The sequence below is a fragment of the Rhinolophus sinicus genome, chromosome 2 (genome assembly GCF_057876585.1).
Source record: "Rhinolophus sinicus isolate RSI-liver-muscle chromosome 2, RSI-T2T, whole genome shotgun sequence".
Taxonomy (NCBI): domain Eukaryota; kingdom Metazoa; phylum Chordata; class Mammalia; order Chiroptera; family Rhinolophidae; genus Rhinolophus; species Rhinolophus sinicus.
The window spans coordinates 159,415,661-159,443,191 of NC_142502.1; the positions used below are offsets into that span (position 1 = coordinate 159,415,661).

The 27,531-nt window shown below is 35.5% G+C and overlaps 1 protein-coding gene across 2 annotated transcripts in view; it reads left to right on the forward strand.

Moving 5' to 3' along the window:
- SRBD1 (S1 RNA binding domain 1) overlaps positions 1-27,531 on the forward strand; it is a 177,264-nt gene that overhangs the window by 74,044 nt on the left and 75,689 nt on the right. For both annotated transcript variants that reach the window (XM_019748647.3, XM_019748648.3), the window contains exon 15: positions 22,925-23,016. In XM_019748647.3, the coding sequence (XP_019604206.3) occupies positions 22,925-23,016 (92 nt within the window). The remainder of the gene's footprint in view (positions 1-22,924; positions 23,017-27,531) is intronic.

Sequence of the window (27,531 nt, forward strand, 5' to 3'; positions counted from 1 at the left end):
ACAGTAGCTGCCCTTCTCTGTCTGGTTTCTTTCACTTAGCATAATATTTTCATGGTTCATCCATGTTGTATCATACATTAAAATTTCATTCCTTTTCATGGCTGAATAATTTTATATGTATATACCATATTTTATTTATTGATTAGTTTGTTTGCTTATTTATCTATCTACCTATCTGTTGATGGACACTAGGGTTCTTTCAATCTTTTGGCTATTGTGTATAATGTTGCTATGAACATTGGTGTGCAAATCTCTGTTTGAGTCCCTGCTTTTCCATTTGGATCATATGGTAGTTTTATGTTTACACTTTTGAGAAATTGCTAAAATGGTTTCCATAACAGCTGTACCATTTTACATTCCTATCAGCAGTGCACTAGAGTTCCAATTTCTCCACATCCTCGTTAACATTTATTATTTTCTCTTTTTTTTATTATTGCCATCCTAATAGGTGTGAAGTGGTATCTCATTGTGGTTTGATTTGCATTTCTATAATGACAAATGATATGGAGCATGTTTTCATGTGCTTATTGGCTATTTATATCACTTCTTTGGAGAAACATCTATTCAAGCCTTTTACTCATTTTTGAATTGGATTATCTCTTTTTTTTTTGGTATTGAATTGTGGAAGTTCTTTATATTCTGGAACAGGCGCTTGCCTCTGGTGCTTCTGTAACGCTCCGCAGCTTTTTGGCTGTGTTTTGGTGGTGAATATGGAGATCTTGTAGCTGCCATCAAAGATACCAGAGGCAAAAACTGCTCTTTGGCATTGTGAACAGGTGAGTCTCCTTTCTCAGAAGGTTTTCCTGGGTTGGAGGGGTATCTCTTCCAGACACTCTTCAATTAAACCAGATTCATAGCTTCAGCAAATAGTATATGTCTGCAGGCTTTACTCCACCCGGAACAGCACAGAAGAACCACTGGGGCCACAGAGCCCACTGCTGCTTTCCCAGTGTGCCCACCGCTCACCCCTTATTGGGCCCTCCTTGACTGACATCTGCAAACACTTTCATTTGACTGGGATATAATTTTCCATTCTTTTCACTTTTGTCCTTTCTGCATGTTGTGTTTAGATACATCTTTTTTTAAAGATGAAAGGCAACTTTATAACATTGTTACAAGGATTAAACGAGTTAACATAGAATGGTTCCACTGCTGTACATACCAAGGAAAATTCCATCCTCTCTGAAGAAAAGAAACACATTAAAGCTAGGTAGCAAAGATTTTCTAGAGTTAAAATTCTGGGGAAAATGAATACACAATTTAAAAAAAAAAAAAAAATCACGTACTGTATGTGCCTGAGTCAGCAGAAGTAACAAAATTTGCTTTTGAATCAGCAGATATGCAGTTGTTGGAATTATCACATAAAGAATATAGTGTACCTGTGTTGAGTGTATTCAAGGAAATAGAGTATGACACGGAAAGGGGGGCACAATGAAAATCGGGCTTAACCAGAGATCTCCTTGTAATCTCCTTAAATAGCTACCTGGGCCACTGAAAGTAAAACAGGCCAGACGAACTTTTTGGTTATTTTTTGCTTTGGTAGTGGCCCTTCTTTCTCTGGGCCAGTGGAGGCCAAGGTTTAGTTTGAAAGGAGCGGGGTGGAGGTGAGGTGGTGGTAAGGAAAAGGGATACCCACGTTGTAGAGTTGAGGACCCTGAGTAGGAGAGAACAGTAAGTTCTATACTATAAAGTTGTTGCCTTTATCTTTCCAGGAATAACTGATATTTTGACTTATGTTTTAGGAAACTAAACACTTTGTGTCCTTTTCCAATGGCCTCCTTTAACTAGGATCTATCTAGTTCTTACCTCACTTTTTTAGCCTTGTTCATTTTCAGGATCTCACATTGAGAAAGCATAGAGAAAGCCCAAATCTCCCATTTCGTTCTGAGCAAAATGTGATTTAAATAATTTTTGTAGTTCAAACTTAAAATGCATGCTTTGGCAGTTTGTAAATTGGCTCATTAATGTAAACAAAATAATCAGATCAGATATTTTGTGTTTAAAGAGATTTAGTTGCTTGAATACAGCTGTGTCCTTTATATAGAGAAATTTCAGGTCATTATTCTGTGATCTGTCCTTTTCTAAACTATTCCTTTATAGTCTGTTGAAAACATAAAAAAGATGTTTCCTCGGTTGGTTCTTAAGAATGCCCCAGGCATGTTGTAAAAAATGTAAAGTGGAAGATTACTGCCTCCCTCAGCCTTAGCTGTGGTTTCTAAACAAGGTGCTATGGATTAAGGTAATGAGAGGGTTGACCTGGGGCCTAGAGGCCTCAGCCAGTCCCTCAGTTCTTCCCTTTCCCACTCCACTCACAAACAACAGAGTTCACAAGTACTGCTAGCCTAGTTTGGAAATTACTGTACAATATTGTTCTGTCATTCATTCTGCTCAAAATAATCTCATGTAAGTTGGGAGGTGTGAGTATTTACTTAAATATTCATGCAATAGATTCTTTGAAGAGTCAGTACTGCATATAAGAGCCAGAGGTAGAGAAATAAGTATTACAATGATTGGTGAGGTGTGGTGGTGATGGAGTCACTGCCTCTTTCCTAGGCGGTACATGTAGTGCTAAGTGTAAGAGCGTGGACTTTAGAGTCATACAGTCCTGAGTTTGAACATCAGCTTGGCTCCTTGCCAGCTATCTGTCTTTGGGCAAGTTTCTTAATCTCTGTGAGCTCCAGTTTTCTAATTAGTAAAAGGAGAGTAATAATACCGGTCTGTACTGTGGTAAATATAGTACATAGCTCAAAGTAGTGGCTACGAATATGGACTCTTAAGTCAGACTATCTGTGTTCATATTGAAATTCTGCCACTTACTAGTTGTATAAACTTCAGCAAATGACCTAATTTCCGTACCTCAGTTTCCTCAGCTGTTACATGGGATAACAAGGTTATTTTGAAAATTAAAGAAATTAATACATACGTTGCTACGACAGTATCTGATCCTATGAGAGCTAACACCCAGTAACTAACAGGTCTCCTTTCATTCTGAAGTGGTTTCACACTTATGTCCAGCAGGATATAATTTCATCTACTCTCTCGTTCCCAGGTTCTCACTGAATTTGCTGTCCTTGAGCTTAAAGCACTGTCAGACTCCAGATATCTAAGTCATATTGCTCAGTGGTATGATCTCTCATGAGATAGAGAAATTCCATTTAAAATTAAGAGTCACATCCAGTGATAAAAGGACTGAATGAGGATATTTGATAAACAATATAGTCTCTCATAGCTATTCATAATCTAAGACAGACTTGGAGTTTTTGGTTGGAAATGCTTTGACAATTATTTGTACTATAGAATTTGAAGGTATAAGGAAGTTGTTAATAATTTTAAAAGTGGTTTAAATGAGAATTGGAACACTTTGAAAAGCATTGATTCCAGAGAGACTGTGAAGAAAGTAGATATTTCTTCTGGCAACCTTGATTCAGACTGTTCATTGATTTCTACAACGATGGAGCCAGAGGTCTCAGACAATTCCAACAACCCTCCATTCCATTTATTTCTTGCTGAGAAGGGTCCCAAAGTGTTATATGTATTTGTTTTCATTCAGTCATAGATTATGTAAGGAAACTGTTTTTCTGCCTAATTTTAGCTTGAAAGCTAGATAAACTATGTTGTCGTTATCTGTGTTGGGATGTGTTTCTGAATGATATTTTTGCACTGTTAGAAATGCTGTGTGATAGTAATCTTTTTTCCTTTTCTTTCATAGGTGAGTTGGCTAGATACATTTTATTTCTCACATTTTGTTTTTTTGTTGAGGTTCATACCCATTACTTGTGAAATTATATTTGTGTTATTTAGTACTGCTGGTTATCCAAGATGCTACCTCACCACACCAAATTATCCCTGCTTATTTGCACTGTCAGTAGGTCACTGCTTTGTAGAAGGTGATTTCAGAAACCGGGTAATGACTCTTAGTAAGAATTTCAAATAGTTTGCCCCTTTATAAAAAAAAAAAAAAAAAAAGACAGAAAGTGGTTACTTCAGTCAAAAATCAGGAACCGTGCCTTCACATATTGACTTTAGGAGTTTTATTTAGGAAGTATTTTTATTTTATAGTGAATTACTTTGTATTATAGTATGTAATATTTCTAACTTAAATCATAGTGCACATCTCATAATTTAATAAAAGTAGACTTTAGTGAATTACTTAATTCAGACTTTTTTGTAATAATATCCCACGGATTTACTACTGCTTCTCAAGTACCTTTACACTTTTTCTTATTTATGTGTCACAGTAACCCCTTGGTTGCATTTACAGGTGAGGAGACTGAACTGCAGGCTGATCTGATACGGATTAAAGACTCAGTGGAATGGGGACTCAAATCCAGGGTATTTGATCCAGCAGACATGCTTTTTCACCTCTGTGTTGTTTAAATGTGGCAGGTTTTTCCAGAAAGTTTAACTTAAGGGAATAAATGCCTATCTTCAACACTCTTGAATTTACCTTTTACCTTTGATTGTTCACTAGAAGATTGTGGAGACAATAGCAAAAATCTTCTGAACAAGACTTTTTATATTCATGTTAATTCATGTTCATCTGTTTTTTTAGCATTGAGGAATTCCCCTAAATTATACATAATACAGTATTGGAGGCAGAGTACCCTCAAAGATCTAGTCCAACTCCTCATGTTCCAAAAAGGACCTGAGTTTCAGTGATCAGGCCAGCCAGATTTTGTTCTTTGTGGGCCCTAAAACTCTTTCAAATAGTTATTGAGGTAGTGGAATGCAACACCTTTTTAAAAATTTTTCCATCTTCAATTCACCATAAACTAAATTTGTTTCAATGCTAAGTTGAAATTAATTATTTCATGAACTGCTCAGTTATTTTTTTAAGGGAGCATTCTGGAGGAGTAAAGCTTGCAGGCAGTAAACTAGCCCTTACTATGAAACTAGACTGCATATGAGTGTAGTGATGTATTCTCATCAGTATCCAGATGGTTTCTGAGCCTGAACTCTCAACAGATGACAGGAAATAATAACTGAGGGGCTCCCTTTGGCCTAACATAGTTTTATATGATGAAGAGTATGGAGGAAAAAAGAGAAGATCTTTCCACCGCTTCTGGTGCTGTCCTGTGGATATGACCTCACTGGAGCAGTGGGTTAAATGTTGCAGAAAAAAATAGTGGTATGACGAAGAAGGAAAGAGTTTGAAGGTAGAGCTTGATTTCTTGGTTTTGTAGGGGAGGAAAAACTTATCCTTGATGCTTTTAAGGTCCATGGCTGGGCCAGAAAATTAAACAGAAAAGCGTACAAATTTATTTAATATAAGTTTTATGTGACATGAGAGCATGCATATAGAAATGAGGACACAAAGAAACAGTTAAGCCTGAGAGTTTTTGTACTAGGTTTGATGAAGAGTGTAAAGTTGTGGAAAACCACAATAGGGAACAAAAAGGGTATGAGCTAAAGGTAGTAAACAGGGCAAACGTAGCAAGGCCTGTGCATTTGGATTCCTCTTGGCCATCCATCCACCTTCAAAGATAAGGCGTTTTTTTTCTTCCAGCTACGGGGAGGCACCTCACATGAATGACTACGGTTTGCTTCAGGGAGCAAGGGGGAGGTCAGAGAGTTCTTTCTGTTACCTGTCACTTCTCAGATTAGTCCAGCTTAGAATAATCATTCTGTCAAAGTGTCAGATTTTGGGGTGACATATCCTGATTCCCTTCACTTTCAGATTTTGCCTTTTGTTAGCTGAGGGTGTGTGCTCCAAGGATAATTTGTGAGTGGTTAGCTTGGTCCTTCTAAGCATGGGGTTTTTACCTCTTTCCATTTCCCTGGGGAGCATAAACTAGGTGTAGTTTAAGGGGGACAGACCTTTCTTTTCTCGAACAGTAGAACATGGAAGTCCGTTTCCATCATTAACATAGGTGTGGTGTAGGATTAAAGAAAAGTATTACTCACTTATGCAAATTCTAAACACAAAATCACAAGTTAAAAGCTCAACGGAAGGGGTGGTCAGTTGCTTTACCAATAAATTCTTTGCACTGTAAAAATTTTATAGCTCCTATAGCTAGTGAGCTCTCTTGTTGCATTCAAAATGCATTTAGAGTGGAATTTGACTCATGAAAATTCTGGTTAAGAGCAGATTTTCACGAATTCAGCTACACATAAAGCAGAATCTTCATCTTTTTGTTCAAAGCAGAAGCTGGTTGTCACTTGGAAATAGTAGAGACTTTGATCTATACTCTTGGTATAAATGCCTGAATTTGGTGTGCCAGAAGATTGTGTTATGCTTTGAAATTTTAAAATATCCCTTTAACAGATAAGTATAATTTAGTATGTTGGTAGAATTATCCTATATAAATTCAGGGTTTCTTTACATTGGGTTAAGTGATGGGTATTTTCTATGAATAAACCAGGCTGAAAGCTTCTAAGTCCGGAATTGTGGTTAGCAATAGGATTCTGGAAATTAAATATGCTCAGGTCATGCAAATGTATGTAAACTAAGGCAGTGTAGTCTGTAGGTAGAAATGAGAATCAATTACATGAAAATATTCTTTCCTTCCTTTAAACAGTCTTCAGATTTAGAAGCATACTTAAAAAAACAATGTTTTAACTATGAAAACCCCTTTGTCAAGACTCAAGTCTTGACAAAAGTATGTGGGCCCGCATGCTGCTTTGCATAAGAGATAGATGATAGTAATGGGGGAGGAGAGAAGGGATTCAAGTGTAGTATTTAGCCTCTTAGTAGGGGAAGGCAAAGCAAATAGCCATGCTGTGTGTCTCAAAGGACCCTTGTGTGGGTATTTCAACTTGAAAGGGGATTAACATTGGAAGTCTGTGATCATGTCAAACATTTGTAATTGAAGGTGGCGGTTGAAAATAATTCTTAACATAACTGGATCCTAGCAGTCTTACTGATGATGAGGTAAGTGGAGAGAAAAGGAAATGATCTGTTTGTCATCGTTTGAGCCACAAAGCCAAGAAACTTAGTGTCTGGGAATGGAGACTTTAAAAAGAAGCAACATTGGGAAATGTTTGATAATTCATATCAAAGAGGCTTTTTGTAAAAAGCGCAGAAGGAAAATACACATGGGAGTATCTATACCATGGAATTTTGGTTTTGAACGTTGTCCCTTGCCACAGTTGAAATCGACCCTTTTGATTACTTTAGTAGCCACAGGTATTAATAATATAATGATTTTTGCCAAACTGTAAGCCTAGGTAACTTAAGTATATGCCTCATGTAATCAGTCTTAGTCTGTGAGCTTGTTTGTCCTGTTGCCAGTATTTCTGTCCTTTGAATACAAGTTTTAGATCTTTTTAGGGGAAGGTCCTGGACGATCACTAGCTCTTTCCAGTAGATGAGCATGACGCTCACTCCTGTGGGTAAATTACAAATGTTGTACTATATAAATTCACCTGGACTTTCAGTTGGAAAAGATGTATCATGATTGGCTGCCAAAGAACATTTGTTACATCTCTGCACTTACGCTGCTTGCTAATGAGGGAACACTTCTACAAGACCGTCTGAGTGCTATGCAGCCTTTGGAAAACAACAGAGTGAACAGGAAATTACTGTGTGTGGTTTTTTTAGAGGATTTTATTTGCTCATCCAAGGCAATAAGAAACATTAAATAATTTGTGGTGGATTTTTCTGAAGTATCTTCTACAACCTGAAATTCAGTCGGTTATTGTGCTAAGGGATGGGTGCCCTGACCTTGTCAAAAGAGTGAGCAAGGATTTCATTTGACTGTGGTTTGTTAGTTCACAATACTCATGGATATCTGGATCTCTAACCTTGGCTTTTTATAACTCTGTAATCCTAGGCAGTCATTCACTATGAAAACACTTGTGTTTCTCTTTTTTCTTTGTATTTGTTCATTTGAAAAGCCTTTCAAAAGGAATCGCAGCCTGCATGTGATTATAGCTATCAATAGCACTTAAACTAACCTGAGATGAAACTTTTCTTTTTGGATCCTGCTAATTTCAGATATCAATAGGAAAAGAAAAAATTTCCCCCATTAAAAGGCCCGACTTTGCTAATTGGTAGCTGCTCTTTGGGTTGAGCTAGATTCCTTAGGGACAGAATTTGATAGAATAATTTTTGACATTTTAATTTGACAAGAAACAATTCAGGGAAATGACTTAGACATGTGCCTGAAGTGAAGTCTTCTCTTGCTATGATTGTGATACTCAGTGCAGGGAATGCCTTTGAACGTCTGCAGCACTTTGTAAACCCTGTGATCCATTTAATGTGATAGTTCAAGCTTCTTGGCAGGTGTTTTCATAGGAGCTTCACCTAAAATGCTCTTACACAGTTGAAAGACTTTTTTCTATAGATATTAAGATGTGGGGGCTAATGCAGTAAAACATAGCTTTCTATAAGGACCATAGATTTAGATAAAATGTGTAAATTTTATGTCTCTCTGTTCTTTAATTATATTGCAGTCTACATCATCTAACTCAGAAGTATTATTTACTTTAAAAGTACCCCTGGCATTTGAAAATGGTAGGATAGACTAATTTCAGATACAGGTTATTTTTTGTGCTGTTATGTATCTCTGATAATGGAAAATTTACATTTTTAAATGAAGTTAAAACTTGAAACAAATACAGAGTGTACACACACACACACACACACACCATGCATGCTGAGTTATTTCTGAAAAAAGCTGTCTTAGAAATCGGTGTTTCACCAAGTATATTGGAGAATATTTAAAGGACCAAATTAAAGCTGAAATGGGTGTTTGAAAAATATCTGCTGACAGAAGCCTGATTTCTAGGTTGAAAGAAAAGTGATTTTTAGTATCTTCTTTGTGTGTGCGCGTGTGTTTCTAATAAATCAGGTTTTGTTTTTTAACCACTAGATAAGATTAGAAATGGATACTCTCAAATTTGCTCATGATGCTAGTGATTTATTCCAGGTGAAGAAAAGACGTTCATTTTACTAGCAGAATGTCCACCTGAGATTAGGGTGGGTAGAAGGTTTGGAGAAGTAGACTACTTAAGGTCGATTGATTACATTCTGTTACTTCTTTACAACCGTTGTTAGTTTGTATCCTACATATTTTGGTGAAAAATATTTTAGTGAAAAAAAGATTTTAATGGATGTGCCAGTCATGTATGTATGTGTGTGCTTGTGTGTTCACTCTTGCTCTCTCTCCTGAAAACATTTACCCATCTGCTTCCCTTGCCTTCCTTCCTTTCTCTCATCTTTCTTTTTCTCTCCCATTTAAATATGGGGAAAAGGTTAATATCTCTCATATTACTGTGTATAAAACCCTGTAATTATAAATAATTCATTTCATGAATACTTATGATTTGAATCATTTTATATAAATGTTTAGTAAAATCATTTGTTTATTACACTTAGCAATTCACTGTTTATAATTGCTCATAAAGAAGAAACACCACTACTCAATTTTCTTCTAAGAATAAAAAAATTAAAATTACATAAAAGTATGTACAGTTAGGTATGAATTCTAACATCTTTTGGTTTTTGTTGTTTTAGTTTCAAATGAAAATAATGTTGGAATTTCAAATGAAAATAATGTTAGACTATTATTCCAAGTGTGTGATGTGCTCCATTAATATTGCTTCAGAGATAGTAATTTTATTGATAATTGTCCTAAATTTGAGTTAGAGAGCTTGAAATTAACAAGAAAAATTCATTGGAGTCCTTTGATATAAAATATATTTTCAGAACATCAAGTCATTTAAAATTTACTTTGGGGGCGTGGGTGGCCAGTTAGCTCAGTTGGTTAGAGCGTGGTGCTGTTAACAGCAAGGTTTCCAATTTGATCCCCACATGGGCCACTGTGAGCTGCGCCCTCTACAACTAGATTGAAACAACTACATGCCTTGGAGCTGATGGGTCCTGGAAAAACACACTTAAGTAAATTAAAGTTTTTTTAAAAACAATTTACTTTGGAATGGAGACTTCATACTTAAAACCAACTTAGGGGAAATAAAATAATTTTAAAAGTTCTTTCAGCCATTGTGCAGAGTTACTGTTGGAGGTGATTGCCAGCACTGGGGAATCAGGAAGTCTGTAGTTTAAATTCTTCAGGATCAGATTATATCGCAGATTTTCTTTACACATGGTGGTAAATACATATTAAGTGACAGCTATAACTTACTTTTCCTTTCTACCTTTGGGAATCTCAAGAACACAACTTTAGCATTCTTTTAATTTGTGTTATTTTTATATTTGTTTTTAATTTTCAAGAGTATATACCTTTAAATTACAGTGAGACTAAATATCTGAACAACCCTCTAACTTTCTGTATACTATATTGTGTTTTTTAAATTATGTAAATGTCTACTGACCAGGAATTTAACAATTTGGGGCAGGAAACTTTCTTATGAAGGGATGGGGGAGATGTCATTATTTGTAGGTAAGATTAGACAAGGAGGTTGTGTTTACTCACTTGTTAGTTTTAAGGTCCTTTTCCCTCCTGCTTATGATTTTGTTTTAGCTTTAAGATTGTTGAGATAAAATACATTTGGCAAAAAATAAGGCCCAACAGTTAAGATTTAAAATTGCCGGGGATACCAAGAGATATTAAAAGATTTTAGCGCTCTGAAGGGAGAATTGACTACATACGGATTTATTTTTAAGTTTTAGACAATGTACAGTGACTTTAATAAACACAGTCTTTTGTGTTTTGGCTTAATCAGAGAAGTTTCAGTGAGTTTCATTGGCCAAATAACATTTAAGTACCCTTCTGAAACTAATCAAAAAATAATAAAATAAAATAAAAACATTTAAGTACCCTAGTTTATTCTTTCTTTGTTGTGAAGTGAAAAAACGGATGGCTCTTTACAGTGACATTGAAAATTATGTGATAACCCTATCTGACTTGTACTAGTTCTGCTTGTATTGCAGTTGAAATATGTACCAAATCCAGTCCCAGTGCAAACAAAGCTTGTCCATTTCATGTGTCTATTTACCACTTGCATGATTTTGAGCAACAAACGTTCTTTGACAACAACATCACACTTTGTTTTTACTAACTAACACTCATCCTTGCTGTACTCCAAACCTGAACACAGATTGGTTTTTATCCATGTTTTAAAAAAATAAATAAATCCCTCTGTTTTTTCAAGGGTAAGGCAGAAAACCATGAGATGCTGGGAAGTGTGGAATCAAGTTAGCAAAGTGTGTAGGTAAAAAGCTAATAGAGGTGGAAAATAATATCAGGATAACTTGTTTTACAGAAATGGAAGCCTGCAGACTAAATGGTAAAGAAGAAATTAATTTAGAAAATTTGACTTTCATTTAATATTTATTTTAATTTTATTGAGTACATTTGATTTTCAAACTAGAGTATATGTGTGAGATTACTTAGTCCTTATATGAATGTGGTGGGTCTGTGTTAATTGGTATTTACTTTTATCATTTCTATGCTGTATATGTTAATCAGTCTTAAAATAAGATCTGAAAATACGAAGCTGAGAAGTTATTTGAGCATTTGCACAGAGTTTAAGTTTAGTACTTGCTGGTTGCTTAGAAGGCAAGACAAGATAATACAGACTGCAGTGAATTGTCTTAGTATGAAAATGGACACAACTGTATGGCTAATAAATGAATTTCAGTGGGGTAGCCACAGGGAATAAAAATGTTGTAGAGAAAAAATTTATTTGTGAGAGAATTAGAACATTATACTTGTTCTAGATACTTCCAAAGATCCTCGCATTGACAATATATTATTTTAAAATATTGCTAATTTGAATCCAGGTGAAATCCTGGCTCTTGTTTGTGTTTGATCTTTTGAGATATGGGTGGAAATTCGGTGTTTTGAAGTATCCATTTTTGGCCCAGTGATCACCTTCCAATAAAGTATAAAAACCTAAATCACACTGAATTTTCTTTTCCTTGTATGAGTTATATCATCAACTATGTATTCTTCATCTGAGTAAATCCTAGTTTTAGTTTCTGGTGTATCTAACCAGATGACTTGATATAGTGAATGCTTCTCCCTTACCAAATGACTTGCTTTTATGCCTCTCCAGCATCTCCTGCTTTTAGTATTTCTCAGAAATCTTTATTGTTTCTTAGACTCAGATCTGAGGAAAAACAAAGTAGACCATCATGTTATTAACCTCAAGGACAAAAATGCTTATTGATTGACCTTCACAACTTTCGAAAGGCTGTAAGTCTTTCTTATTAAAGGGGAAAACCTGTGAAAAGGTGATTGCAAGGAGAAGAGTGGGCAGAGGGTAGGTATCCAAATAGAAAGAAGTTTGGCTTAACAGTCCAGAGGCCAGTGTTTTCTTTTTAAGTCTTGGTTTCAGATGCTCTCGGTCTAATTTTATTTCACTCTGGTTCTCTTTTACCCCACAGATAAAATGAAGAGGGTACTTACGATCTTAACTTCCTTAGAGAAAGTTAGTTTAATTTGGTAGATCTTAAAGCACTTTCAGAAAGCTGTAAGGATTATGCAAATGCAGGAGATTCGTATGATTTACTTTCCACTTACAGATTAAGCAGAGCATTCTATGGCCATCTTTCTGCATAGGAGCTAGCTTGACCAAATCTCAGACAGATAGGACATGGACAGGTGCCGTTGCACTCAGCTATTGTCCCTTTTGTGAGAGCCTTGAGCTGAATGTTTTTCTGGGTGGCAAATCCTTGGCACCACAGCTTTGTTCTTATATTGGCATCTGGCACTAGATTGATTTAAGTGAGGGTGAGTTTTGCTCTTTTCAGTATGTGCTCTCTAGGCAGTTCCTCTGTGCTTCTGACATGACCACATGCGGCTGCTGCCTTTCCTGCCTTCTAGCACCACGTGTGAGGCTAAGGCCTTCTGACTCCTGCCATTCGGAACCTTTACTTGATGAAAAATGTCAAGATTTTCAGACAAGATGAAGACAGGTATAACTGATCAGTCTTCACTTTCTCTGGAGTAGGCTGAGGGCGTTTGTTCATACATGGATGAATTGCCGGCGTGGTCCAGTTCTGTTAGTTTTGAGAGAGCCACACAGGTTTCGTACAGAAGATTCGGACGTGTTTGTTTAATGTGTTCTTATTCTCCTTGGTATTTAGTGTGGTATTAATTTGCTGTTTGTATAAGCAAACCTTTTAGTGATTTTTTTGTTTTGTTGTGTTTTGTTTTGCATTTCACTGGATAAATGGTGAGGGTTGTAGGGAGGAGTTACTCTTACTCCTCATTGTTATTAAGAACCTCACTGGGAAACTGCAGCGTTTTGAAGATGGGCTTCTGTTATGATCATATTGCCTTGCAGATGCACAAACTGATGACTGTCAAACCGTACATGGTCAGGAGTAAGACCTTCTGTCTGCGGTCCTTGCTGCTTCCTCCCTTTTTTCCATTGAGTCATTTTACTGTTCTAGGACCAGAGGACTGATTAGTAAATAAAGGACAGGAGAAGTGGTAACCTGGTGAGTTTGTTCTTCCCAGTAACTGTATCTAACTGATAGAGGAAGGGACTTGCACTCTGGTGTAAAAGAAGGTTTAAAAAAACTATTATTATTTTCCTTATTCACTTTCAGTCTTACTACTAAATTACAATTGGTTGTATGCTATTGAGTAAACTCTTCTGTTTTTCATTTTTATCTTGGATCTCAAGTTCAGTAATACCACAAAAATGGTGATAGCCTCATTTGGTATCACCATTTGGGAAAGATGTTTTGAATTGCAAAAATGTTATTTTGAATTGCAGAAAATGTGGAGGATGGATGAGATGCACTGTAAGTTTCTTTACTGGGAGCCAGACTGTGTTGAGAGACTGATTCACGTGTCCTCTGACACCTCTTTGGCTAGCTGCTGCTTCCTTAAGTGGCTTTAAGTGGGTCAGTGGAAAAGGGAAGATGAGTATTGGCTTCTTCTTTGTAGTGTAGCTTAGGAAGACAAGTAGAAATATAAAATGCATCTCAAGAAATTGGAAGGCAATGAGGACTAATGGCTTTTATGTAATCAACAGGATCCATGAATTGGAACATAAATATTTGAAAACATTTGGCAGTGGAAGCCTGGAAGCTCTTTAGTAAATAAACCTTCTTGCTGTGTGTCCTAGGTCGACTTGGCTTGTCAAGAAGGATTCTTGTTGCAAATTTAGGTGGATTTTCTTCATGTTTTAACTAGATCCTTCCTATTGTTATAGTTTTTCCATAGAATCACAGAATATGTGTTTCTGGTCAGGATTATAGATACAGTGTTCATGTAAGTTGCCTTATCTTATGATTAGCTTTTCTGACATCGATAATCTTCAAGGAGTAAACATGTATGTAGTATTTTGGATTTCACCTTGGGAATGAATAATCTTCATACTGCTCCTTCTGCCTGAATCAAGCATATTTTATGTATTCTTGAAGTATGTTTCATGCATTTGTAAGTTATAGTCCTAGACAAGATGTGAATTTTAGCTGCCATCTTTGGCTCCTCTTAATTCAAGGTACAATAACTTTTCAACAGAGAAGGGGCTGCACTGGTATATGAGTCATTTTAAAAGGCCATGAGGTGAAGAGACTAACAAAAATATCAAAATAAATCAGTTGTATCTTTCAGGTACTATGCTTTTTTCTGTAATCTCTACCATGTTGGGCCATTTATTTTTATTCCCTTAGTTTTTAAGGTGAACATATTTCTTAGCTCTAAGTGTGGTGTCAAAGCCATAAGACTGACCAGTGCTTCTGAAAATGCTGTCTCAGCAGTCCATGCTCTTTACTGCCAGCATGCCATTCAGTGTTCCCAGGTGATAGTTCAGGCCCTCTGAAGCTAATGTATTCATCCTATAATATGTTAAAGCCAGTCGCAAGTTCTCTTTTCCTCCTAAAATGGGTAGCTATATTTAAGATGATAATTATGATAGGCTTTGCTAAAACAAAACAAAAGAAAAAGCAGATGCTGTGAGTGATACTTACATATTAACATATGGCTTATGCAGATGGAAACCAGGAAGCTGTCACATTTTTCAAGGATACACACACACATATCTGTGTGTGTAAATTTTTTTTTGAGGCCTTAGAACAGTGGTTCTCAAGGTATAGTCCCAGACTTCATCAAAATTTTAAATTCTGTATTTCAAAAAACCATTCAGAAAATGAAAATACAAGCCAAAAATTGGGAGAAAATATTTGCAAATCATGTATCTGATAAAGGACTTGTATTTAGAATACATGAAGAACACTTATTACTCAATAACAAGGAGACAAAAAAGCCAGTTAAAAATGGTCAAAAGATTTGAGTAAATATTTCACTAAAGAAGATTAGGGAAGGCCAACAAATACATTGAGTAAATGCTCAGCATCATCAGTGATTAAAAAAATGTAAATTAAGCTACAAGTAGATACCGTTTCATAACCACTAGAATAGTGAAAAAATAGACAGTAAGAAGTATTGTCAAGAAAAGGAACAAACTGGAGCCCTCATTCATTGCACCTACAGTTGCTTAAAAAATCATTTACAACCGGGCATTTCCCCTCCTGAGAATCTCTCCAAGAGAAATGAAATGTTATGTCCACACAAAGAATTATAATGAATGTTTATTACAGCATTATTCATAATACCAGAAAACTGGGACCATCCCAAAAGTCTGTCACCTGGTAAATGAATAAACAACATGCGGTGTATCTAGAACAATGGAATACTATTCAACGGAAATAGGAAGTTACTAACGTGGACAAATCTCAAAAGCATGCTAAGCGAAGAAGCTGGACAGAAAAGACCACATATTTTATGATTCCATTCATATGCAATGTACAGACAAAGTAAATTAGTGACCTCCCGGGGCTAAAGGTGGGAATGATGACTGCAAATGGGCACAAAGAATCCTTTTAGGATGAAAATGTCCTGAAATTGGATTTTGGTGATGGTTAACCATCATTGACTAAGTCATTGAATTACACTTAAGATTGGTGAATTTTGTGAAATGTAAATTACACCTCAACCAAACCGTAAAGTGTACTTACTGTCCTGGACCAGCAGCCTCAGCGTCACCGGGGAACTTACTGGAAATGCAAATTCTAATCTCAGCCGCAGTGAAACAGAACCAAGGGGTGGGCCCCTCAGTCTGTGTTTTAACAACCTCCAGGATCAAGTTTGAGAACCACTGCTCTAGAATCGAGGAAAGTTAAGTGATGATGTGGGTAGGTTTTGGTAGAGTTTATGTACACGACCTTGTTTCTGTAACTGTAGGAAAGGTTTGAATTAAGGACTGTTGTTGTAGCGTTAAAGAAAATTATAGGGCAGTGGGAGTAAAAATAAACTGGCCTTTCATGTTTTTGATATGTCCCCATGAGAAGCTTTCTGATTGTGATGTTTGTGTACCACATATGTTAGTAAATTCCTGGGTTCTTTTAGGCTTGCTGTTACTTAACAAACACAGCATAAACAGCTTCATTTGCCATAACGACAGTGGAAGTTTAGATCCTTGAAAGGATTTATTTATCCTAAATATTTACATAGTGTAATATAGCAGAGCCAGAAATGTGTAGTGATCCCAAAAAAGTAAAGATCTGACTATAGATAACAAAGTAAATGGAGCAGCCGGCTGAACTGAGCAACTCAGTCTCTCCCCCATCTGTTCAGTGTACTTATAAAACCATGATTAGAAAGCGGCAGATTTAGAGTAGTTGTGAAATACGGGCACTTTCAAGGTTGTTCTCCCCCCACCCCACCCCAGCATGATCTGAATAGTCAAAAGAAATTCTAAAGGGTAAGGCTGCTCCAGAAAAGGGCTTGGCCATCCAAGCTGGAGGCTGCTGGTTGGTGAATGTATTAGATGAAATTTGCAGATAGGGTCTCCCTTCACTGTGGGATAATGCCTTCTGCAGAGGTATGAGTTCAGAGAAAGTTAGAGCTTGGGTGGAGGTCGGGGAAAAAACAAATGTGAGAGAAGGGAGAAGAGGAGGAGTAGGTAACTGTATGAAAGCTGATAAATGTACGTCATTTATTGGTGGAGTTCACAGAGGTTGTCAACAGCAATATTTAGAAGAATATTAGTGAATGTACCACAAACCATTGTTATTTCCAAAACTATTATACTGTGGGTAGAAAATACTGGGATATTAGCTGCTGGAAAAGTGTATCTCAGCTTCTGTCTCTTTTTAATTATTATTTTACTAATCATTATTTCCCTCCCTTTGCTTTTCTTTATTGTTGCTTTTTCTTAAGGCTATTAATAATTAGTATTGTATTGAGCACGTATTAGTAAAATGTTAGAAGATTGTAACCTCTAAATTGGTAATTCTGATCCTTCTATTATTAGATGAATAATACAGGAATAAAACATTTTTGCAATAAGTTTCATTCTGAAAAGTCTGTGACATAGCAATCTGAATTCCTCATATTTATTACTAGATAAGCTCCCATAGATGTATTTAAGCTAGAAAATATAATAACATCAGAGGGGTAGAAAAAACTAAATGAAGCAAACCTTTTCTGTTGTAAGAAAACTATGCATTTCTCTGTAACTCAGGTTTATATCTGAATAGAACTGCATTTAAAAAAGAATAAATGGACACAGGTAATCTCTTATATGTAAATACAAATTGAGTGTGTGAAAAATTGACAAGTTGGAGTTAACTGGAAGAATCAGGAGAAACATGCTTTTCAGTGTGTGGGGGGATGGCAGGAGGCTTGACATCATGTTCTTTAAATCCATACATTTCAAGATGTCGACCAAAAGACATTTTAATGATAAAATCAGGTCAGTATTTGCTCCCTGACCTCTTCGTTTTTGTGTCTTCTTAGTAGTGAACGTGGAATGTTTACAGTACTGCTGCAAACAACACCTCCCACGGTTAGTGTCCCTCTGTCCAAGGCTGTTTTTCCTCCCCTGGAGTCAGTGGGGCCTGCGTCCTTTTGCCTCTAGGCTAACACCACTTACGCACTGAGCCTGCACTTGCTCCTATGGCTGTTTTTCTGTTGCCCTCCCTTCCTGGTATCGTGCAGTACTTGTGACGACTTCATGTTGGTCTCAAATGTAGATGGGAAGAAAAAGAAATAAAGGAGGGATTTTTTTTTTTTCCTAAAGGAAAGCAGGAAGGTGAAGGTAAAGGAGAAAGAATAAAAGGGATGCTTACTGTGAAGGGTAGTGTAGACTAACAATTTCTGCTGGTTCCAGTCTTTGTCAGAAATTGCTTCTACCTCAGTGGAGGGACTCAGCCTGCAAATAGAAGACAAGCTATCCATCTTTGTCCTTCAGTTAGTTGATTTGCTTTCCCCTATGACGGCATTTGAAGGTACCAATGATGTTGTCATCTCTATCATTGAATGACCCACTGAGAGCAGTAAAAGTGATATAAGTGTAGTGTTTTGACACACTGTGGTACATTGTAGCTGCTTAGCATCACTGCGCATAGACCTATGAATGCTAAATTGCAGAATCAGATTCTCAGGTTGAATACTATTGTCATGTTTACGCATGTGGCACAGAAGGAGAGGCATTGGCAGCCAGTGCTTTGAGGAACCCCTAACTCCAAATTAAGGTTTTTTTTAATTGGTTGCTAATTCGCTTCTGCCCTTTTTTTTTCCTTTTGTGACTAGAAAGACTTATTTTCCTCTGATATAGTATGAGGAACTGAAGCGAAAGGTAGCCAAGGGAATTCTGTACTGTTGGAATAGTGCTCTGTGGATGTGTTAGGTTGTCCACCTGGGTGTACACTCACCCTCTGTTGGTTGACATTTTAAATTCTTGCAGGCTTGTCGTGGGTCATCTGTGTGATTACTGAATCATGCTAGACTTTTTCTCTTTGGAAATGCTTATCTTTTGAAAGATAGCTTAGAATTTTTAAAAAGCAAGAAACAGAAAACTGGTAATTGGAGAATTGCTTCTAATTGGTCTTCCACCAGATGGTGCTAGCGTTACGTACCTGAAGGTGAAATGCTTTGTTGCCATTGAAATCTTTCGGTGGTGTATTTTCTCTCTTTTTCTGTGTCACCACATTTTGCCTTTAGTGTTTTTTTCACATACACTACTTTCCTGGTATACTACTGTTTCATATCTTTTATGTTACGAATAGTGAACTGATTGTGCCTTGGTGATCATGAAGAATAACTTGGGGTATAGATTCAAAGGCCAAGGGCGACGATTTGGAATGTGAGGATATATAATATATACTTTCTTGTAAAATGTTTCATCATGCATTTGCTTCTTACCTGACCTGTGTGTACAAATTGAGAACTTACTCTTGACTTTTCTGCTGCTACCTTTCTTTTATGTATAACAATACCATAAAATGTTATTGTTTGAGATCTAGAAGCCATGTTTGGAAGTTATGACTACCAAATGATACATTTACCCACATTTAAGTTCAAAATAACTTTAAAAGAAAGTTTAGTTCAAAAAAACATGTTGGCCATTATATGATATCAGATTTCCTAGCCAATTAACAATTGTCATTTTAAACTTTTTCTGTTTACAAATAAATACTACATGGTTATTGAAGAAAAACTTAAGTAAACAAGAATGCAATTAAGGGAATAACTCATTTAAGTACTATTAACATTATATTGCATAACCTACCTATTTTTTCTTTTGTATTTACCGATATTTTAAAAGTATCAAAGTTGGTCTCATATCATAGTTTCGTAACTAGTTTTTTCACTTAATATTTTACAATAATAACTCTAATGACTGTATAGTTTTCCATTTAATGGACGCTTTAAGGGTAGGCATTTTGGTTTTCAGTTTCTTTCAGTCAGATTTGTGCTATGATGAATAGCACTTTTTAATTTTTTTGTCTATTTTTAAATTTCTCTCATATGAATTCTTAAAAATGTATGTTTTAAAGAATGTATATTTCATGACTTTTGATCTGTATTTTCAAACTATGATCCAAACGAGTTCTACATTTTAAACATCTTTAACAGTATATGATTTTGCTTGTTTCCCTACATCCTTTTCATCACTAGTGTTACTTTAGTGTTTAAAAAGACTAAATATTGCTCATTTGAGATTCCTTGAAATGATAATTTGTCCCTAAGTAAAGGAATTTAAATTTGCTTTGATAGTTTCTTAGAAATAAGCCTTATCCTTTAAACATTAAATTCTAGAATACCTTTTACTTATGGTGGTTTGGCTTTTGGTTTTGTTTCCTATCCCTAAAATACAAACACCTATCCTTTCCTTTCGTACTTTAGAATCACTTATCTCATAGGCAAAGAATTTAAATCTGTGTTGGTTAACTTTTTTAGCACTTTCTATTACTTGATGAGAAACGGAGGTCATTTACCATCTCTTCTTGAGTGTTTCTCAGTCTGAAAACTTGGAAGAATGGTTTTTAGATAAATTATTTTTAAAACTTTAGTGAAATGAGCTATGCATTTAGCATAGTAGTTACTTAGTACATATTTTTTGATGGGAAGAAGGAATGAAGAAGAGAAAGCTGCTAGATCTTGATAAAGCTTAAGGAATTCTAGTATACTTTGGTGAAGAATTAAAAATACATCAGGTTTTTATTAGTTTAAGCAATATATCCTGCTGAATTTTGATATTTACTGTGTTTTTATTTAAGGGGATTACCTTTGAATTAAATTCTGTTAAAATAAGGCAGAGTGTAATTTATTTTAAAATAAGAAAAAACTATTTTCATATTTGGGAAATGGGGAGAGGGTCTCAAGGAGACTCATACAGAGGCGTCATGTAACTTCGTAAGTGAATGTAAAAACTATTAGCCCAATAACTTAAAAAAACAAACAGCTAGTTTTCCTGTCTCATGAAAAGAATCCGCCCCATCTCAATTTAGGAAAAGAAATTGCTATTCTCTGACTGTCAGAATAAATAGTTACCATAAGAAAACTACTTGCAAACCTAGTTCTAAAAGATTCATCCACATACAATCCGTCTTGGTAGAATAGGCTTATAAACTGAGTGGAAATACTAATTCTGTAGTTTAAACATACGGTTTTTAAAAATAAATTGATAAATGATCAGATTTATGCAACATCATTGAATTTTACTTGAAATAACAAAAATTGGCATTATTTACATAAGTTTTTGTAAAACAAATTTAATGAATTTAAATGTAAATGCAACTATATTGTGGGCGTTTCACTTGATTTTTAGGTTATGAGTGTTTCGCTTGTATTTTTTGTTGGTTGTTAATAAAAAGACCTAGAAAGACCCTAGAATAGTGCTGAAATAGATTAAATATTTTAAAAAGTACCAGTGTAATTCTAGAGAATTAGCACATTAACACAGATCTGGTAAAATGTAAGTCCAATGGTAGCTTCTGAAATATACTTTCATATATTTAAAGTTTGAGATACCATATTTATCTATTTAGGTGTTTGTCTAAAATAGCAATTTGAAAGGGGCCTCAGAGTATGTAATAATCTCAAAACCTTAAGTCAGTTACAAATGTGTCAGTTAAATTCCCCCTAAATTGTAAACTCTGCTCAGAGTCTTGTCTGCTTTATGGTAAAATAAATAAAATAATCAGATTGCTAAGATTATGAACCTAATTTGTTTACACCTGAGAGAAATTTGTTTTGTGAAATATAAAACTTATTAAATCATTAGATATCTGAATTTTTTCTAAGTTTATTTTTGCTTTCCTCAAAATACATTAGAGATGATTTGAATAATTTTTAAACAGTTTCCCAATAAACAGAAAGTGGCTTATAAAAACTAGCATACTTTCTACTGAATGTCTATCCTTGAACTCCAAAAAAGGAATGAAAAAAGGGGGGAGGAGACATTATAACTTTTGTTCTTAGCAACTTCTCCTGGAAAAAATCATCACCACTCCCAGCTTGATTTGTTTCATTTAATTCTTGCCACATATACTTCTTAGATCCTTATATGTTTTATATTGAAGTAATCAGTGTTGAGGTTTTTCTGTTCATTTAGATTATTTAAACATTCTGATCTGTGCTTAGTACTGAACTCTTTATTGGATCCGTTCTATCTAATAACTAAAGCATATGAAATTTACTGCATTTTGTATTGATTTAATAATGTTAATCTAAAATCTTTGGGTGCAGTGTGTCACATCTGTTTTGTATTCCTCTGTTTAAGAGAAGTGGCAGTATGGTATTTGGAGGAATATTTATTATCTGAGTATTTTTCTTTGCAACAGTTTCCCTTAGTCTATTGAGAATTATAACTTCCAAGAGACAGTGAATCACCCAGCAAATTCTCAGGTACCCAACTGCTGAAGGCCACAGTTAATTGGAATTTTTATTTACCATTTAAGTTCCCTTTGCTTAAATAGTGGTAATTTTGGAGGCTTCTGGCAATAATAAAAAATAAATTTGTAGAGAGATTTTTTTTTTTTTTAATATTCTTTTTTCTTAATAATAGGTCCAGGTTACAATTAGTGGGTACTCTGTTTTTTTCAGAGAAAACGAAAAAACAAAAAATCTTTGTTAGACTGTTGATTTGTGTTTGAAACCTAATTTTCCATGGCTGGTGATAGAATATTCTTATCCTGTGGTGGTGTTTCTTAACCTTTTGATGGATTTCTTTAAGTAATCATGAAAACTAAAACCCCTTGTCCAAGACATAAATGCATGAAGACAAACATTTGCACACAGGTAATAATAATGGCGATGCTTATGGCAGTGGTTTTGTGTCTGTTCAAATATAATCTGTGAATACCATGTCTGTGTGCTTTCCAAAATGCTTCACATTGACTACTTCAGATGGGAGTCATACATGTCAGTCCATAGGGGATTAGAAACACAAGACAATCTAAGTATATTCTGTAAATTTGAAGTTGGCATCATGGGGAGGATTTGTTGTGTTCTTCTATAAACTATCCCATTACAAATCATAGAAAGCAACTGAATGAATTTATTATGGATTTAAATCTGTGTATTTCCTCTGTGAAGAAAACACACATTGCTTAATCACGTTCTGTTAATGAAAAATTAAATGCGATAGGTATCACTGAGACGTAAAGAGCACTTTGCCCTGCACCTTTTTTTCTTACGTAATCTCATTCATTTACTTTCTTTGACCAGACAAAAAGTTTGGGAAACGATGTTTCCATGTTCTTTCTTCTCAGTATCGTCAGTGAAGCAGGAGCATCCATCTACAGTGTAAGCCCTGAAGCCAACAAAGAGATGCCAGGACTGGACCCTAACTTGAGAAGTGCAGGTAAGAAGCTCTGCACCATCCGAAAGCATGTGATTTTGACAGTTTGGACATGTTTTTGTAGCAATCAAAATATTTAAATACCCAGGAAAATTTAGAAGATATGCATATGAATAGGCATGTTAGAAAGAAGTGTTTGGTTGGATAGTGACTGGAAAAGAAGAAGAAGAATACTATTTTTAAAGGACACTGCATAGTATTCTAGAGTATAGTGAAAACTTAGCCCAAACCGTCTTTAGTAAAATTAAAGGCTAAAGAGTTAATAAAAATAATAAAATACTCTACACTCTCCTATTATTTATGACAGCTTTTTGTTGGCAATAAGTAATACATTAACATAAAAATATTTATAATGAAACGTATGAGTCTGCACAGGCTTTCAGTTTATTGCTCAATCTTTGTCAATGACCATTTTCTTTTGTTTTGCTAATAGGGATTGTCACTAGTGTATTGTTTAAATCAGCTTATTTTGATTTTAGTTGTATTAAGTTGCTTTGATTTCTATGAGGTAGAATAGTTCAATTCTTGTGTGTGAAGAAATTAAGATATTTTGATACATCTAGTGAATGTAATTGGTATCACAAGCAAAACATTATATCTGTTCAGAGCATTTTTCTATGTAACAGGTGGATATTTAGACTACTTTGTTAGAAATGGACTTTTTATTGAATTTTTCTTCCTCAAATATTTTCATCATATTTCATTGGCTGTTCTTGAAATCTATACCTGGAGTTATATACTTGAATTTTTTTGCGTTAATTTAAAGCTAAAACTTCTTTCTTAAATCCAGAAGAGCTTGTAGTTTCCCTTCAGTTGTTCATTTCATGACATAGCCCCTATCTAAAATTATGATCTCAAACTCAGATCTCTGCTGAAAATCTTGCTTCTTTTGTGAAGCTTTTCCCTATCCCACCAGCTCAGCATGGTGTCTGCCTCCTAACCATATACTTCTTGGGTACTTTCCTTGTAATAATAATAACAATAATTAGATATAGTAATCATAGTGGGAAATGCTAATACTCATCTTTCTTAAGCACTTAAAATACACACATATGTAAAACATTGTGGTAAATGCATTACCAGGATTATTTTATTATCAAAATTTCCCTATGAGACATTGATTAGTCCCGTTTTATAAATGAGGAAACCAAAGTTTACAGGGCCTAAAGAGGCCACATAGCCAGTAAGTGTGTACGTAATATTTGTGTACTTAACTTCTATAATAAAAGACTACTTTTCTTTATAAAAAATAAAATTCAGAACCTCCCAAGTTGACACTGAAAGTTTCAGTAATCTTCCACAGGGCATTGGAAAACATATTATCTGGAAGGTAGCAGTCCCTCCGACCTCCCATTGTTAAAGGGCAGCTGTTTCTTCTTCACCACTGGCCTGTGTGGGTGCATAACTGTCATAGCATTGTAGGTGAGACATGATTACTACATTCCAACAAGATCCTATGAGAACAGGAAATAATAAAAAGGGGAATTGGTATCTGGTCCTAATTACTTTGATTTCAAAATCTCGTTGTGTCTTCAGTTTGTGATGCACTGCAGGTGCGCCTTCCTTCTTTGTCTCAGCTTCCTTCCACGTGACAATGACTATGTTTGATCCATATTAACTCAAAATATCTACCTAGACATTTTGAGTCTTCAAAGTCTGGTCCTGAAGGCAAATATTGAAAGATGCTAAGCGTCTCCACTCTTGCTTTTCTAGGGCTCTCTTCCTTTTCAGTTCCTGTTTTCTGACTGGAAGTCTTTCTCTTTCCTAGTAATTGATTCCAGGGATGACTTTATACTTCATTTGAGACCTGACCTACCTGTGGGTGTGGGTTTTACCTTTCAACCTTCCATAAGTTTACTGAATCAGGATATAACAGAACCTTACCCTTCATATAAATGTTAAACATATGTAAGAAAATGACCTTCAAATTACTCCATCTTGTTGACCAGTTTATCAGCTTTATCGAAAACAGCGATTATCCTTATATATACTTATTTTCCCCCATAATATATACATTGTACACGAGAGACATTTAATTTGGATGGATAGAATAGTATATAGACAGCACTAAAATGTTTATTATGGATTTGTGATTAAAAATGGAAGATTGAATGTACCTGTTATTCTCTCATTCGTTTCTGAGATCTCATTAAAGTCACAGCAACTTGGTAGAATGAAGACATAAACTCACTAGGACAAAGGGAGTAAGAGAGGAGATAACAGCAACATTATTTTTGAAGCTGGAAAGCAGGTGGCTAAGTAATAGGTTATCTAGCCAACTTGAGAAAGTTGAATACTCAAACAGCATTATAGAAAACAGAGAACTAACCTGAAATAGGTCATGGAAACCCTATAGGGTCAGGAAATGTACCAAGCACCTTTAGAAGTATTTTGGAAGGGCTGAGCATGGGTCTAAAGTAAGAGAATTAATTAAAAGTCTGTTTTGAAAAGCAATTAAGCCAAGTTGAATATGGAATACCATATAACCCAGCAATTCCATTCCTAGGTATATACTCAAAAGAATTGAAAACAGGTACTCAACAAATATTTGTACACAGAGACTCTTAGCAGCACTTTTCACAATAGCCAAGAGCTGGGAACAACCCAAATGTCCATAGCAGATGAATGGATAAACAAAATGTGGTATGTTTATATGATAGAATATTATTTTCAGTCATAGAAAAGAATGAAGTACTGATACATGCTACAATATGGAGGAACCTTGAAAACGGAAGGTCACATACTATATGATTACATTTATATGAAATGTCCAGAGTAGGTGAATCTGTAGAGACAGAAAGCTGATTGGTGGTTGCCAGGGACTGGGGAGAGGGGAAAATGAAGAATATTGCTTAATAGGTACATGGTTTTCTTTTAGGGTGATAAAATGTTTTGGAACTTGATAGAGGTGGTGGTTTGCACAGCGTTTAAGTATACCAAATACTACTGAATTATACATCATAAAATGGTTAATTTTATGTGAATTCCACATCAATAAAACAAACCGTTATAGCTCCCATTGCACACATTTTGAATAACTGTCTTTCTTCCATCTTTACAGAAGACTGGAAATTTATTCTCTGGAGAGGGTTACACAGAAGGTCTCTACACTAGAGGACATAGGTTATACATGAAAGTGGGGATACCTACTGAAAAAAGAGGGATTAAATAATTATTTACGTGCTGTTTTAGAGACCTTAAAGAGGACTAAATCTTCCCTGCAGAAGATTAGAGGATTCTAACCAACACAAGAAAAAATACCTAAAGAAACTGAGATCAGAGATTCCACAAAGAAATGGCCAAATCACCCTACAGTGAATGAAACCCACAGTGACAAACCTCACCTTTGAGCAAAGCACTTACAGTCAGCTTTTTTAGTACCCTGCCCCTGGAGGACAGTCAAGGGTCATCTAACATGTAAGGAAAACCTATATTAAAGACAGATGCCAAAATATACCAGGGGTTGGGGGTGAAGGGGGTGGTTGCTGCTTGAAGGAAATAGAGATTATAGAAAGAAGAAGAAAAAGAAAAAGTTGGATATTCTCAGAGGGAAAAAAGATATATCTTTCATTTAAAAGTATATCTATATAAAGTTAAATTCACCCTCTTCTAGGTACACCATCTATGAATTTTGAAAAGCTTATACTAGATGAGTAACCATAAACCACCACAGTCAAGATATTTGAATATTTATATCAGGTCAACAGATTTGTCAGCTTTTTATTCAAAAATGTAATTATTAGGGGATCAAGATTATAGTAGATTTGCATCAAGACTATTAAAACTACATTTTAATAAGCTTTGTAGTGAAAAAATTGTAATTTGGAGTGTTGAATGAAATAAGACCACACAGAGGTTCCACTTACCTTCCTTTGATGCTGTCTGATGACAAGGGGAAGGATAAAATGAGGTGAGTGTTAGACTTTAAAAATAAAAATTTCCACTTAGATATTATTAAGTAATAGAATACGGCAAATTTTATAGAGAACACAGTACAGTACAGTCTTTTAAGCAATAAATGTATTTGCTCTGGAAGCTCTACGATCCTAGATATTTCATAGAGCTGAAGATCAAAACCCATAGAACCCCGTTTATCCTTTGGGTGTACGAGGTTGTACAGTTAAGTTCGCGAACTCATCCTAGAAAGTGCCACATACCTCATTGCTGAATATCACTACGGTCACCTTCAAAGTGCTCCCCTTGGGAAGCTATGCACTGATGCCAGCGCCTAGTCCACCCTTCAAAGCAATTTTGGAACTCTTTTTCTGCAATGGCCATCAGAGCTGTCATCTTATTACCCTTAATGTCCTGGATGTCATCAAATGTCTTCCTTTCAATATTTCCTTTATTTTCGGGTAAAGAAAGAAGTCACTGGGGGCCAGATCAGGTGAGTAGGGAGGGTGTTCAATACAGTTATTTGTTTACTGGCTAAAAATTCCCCCACAGACAGTGTCTGTGAGCTGGTGCATTGTCGTGATGCAAGAGCCATGAATTGTTGGAGAAAAGTTCAGGTCGTCT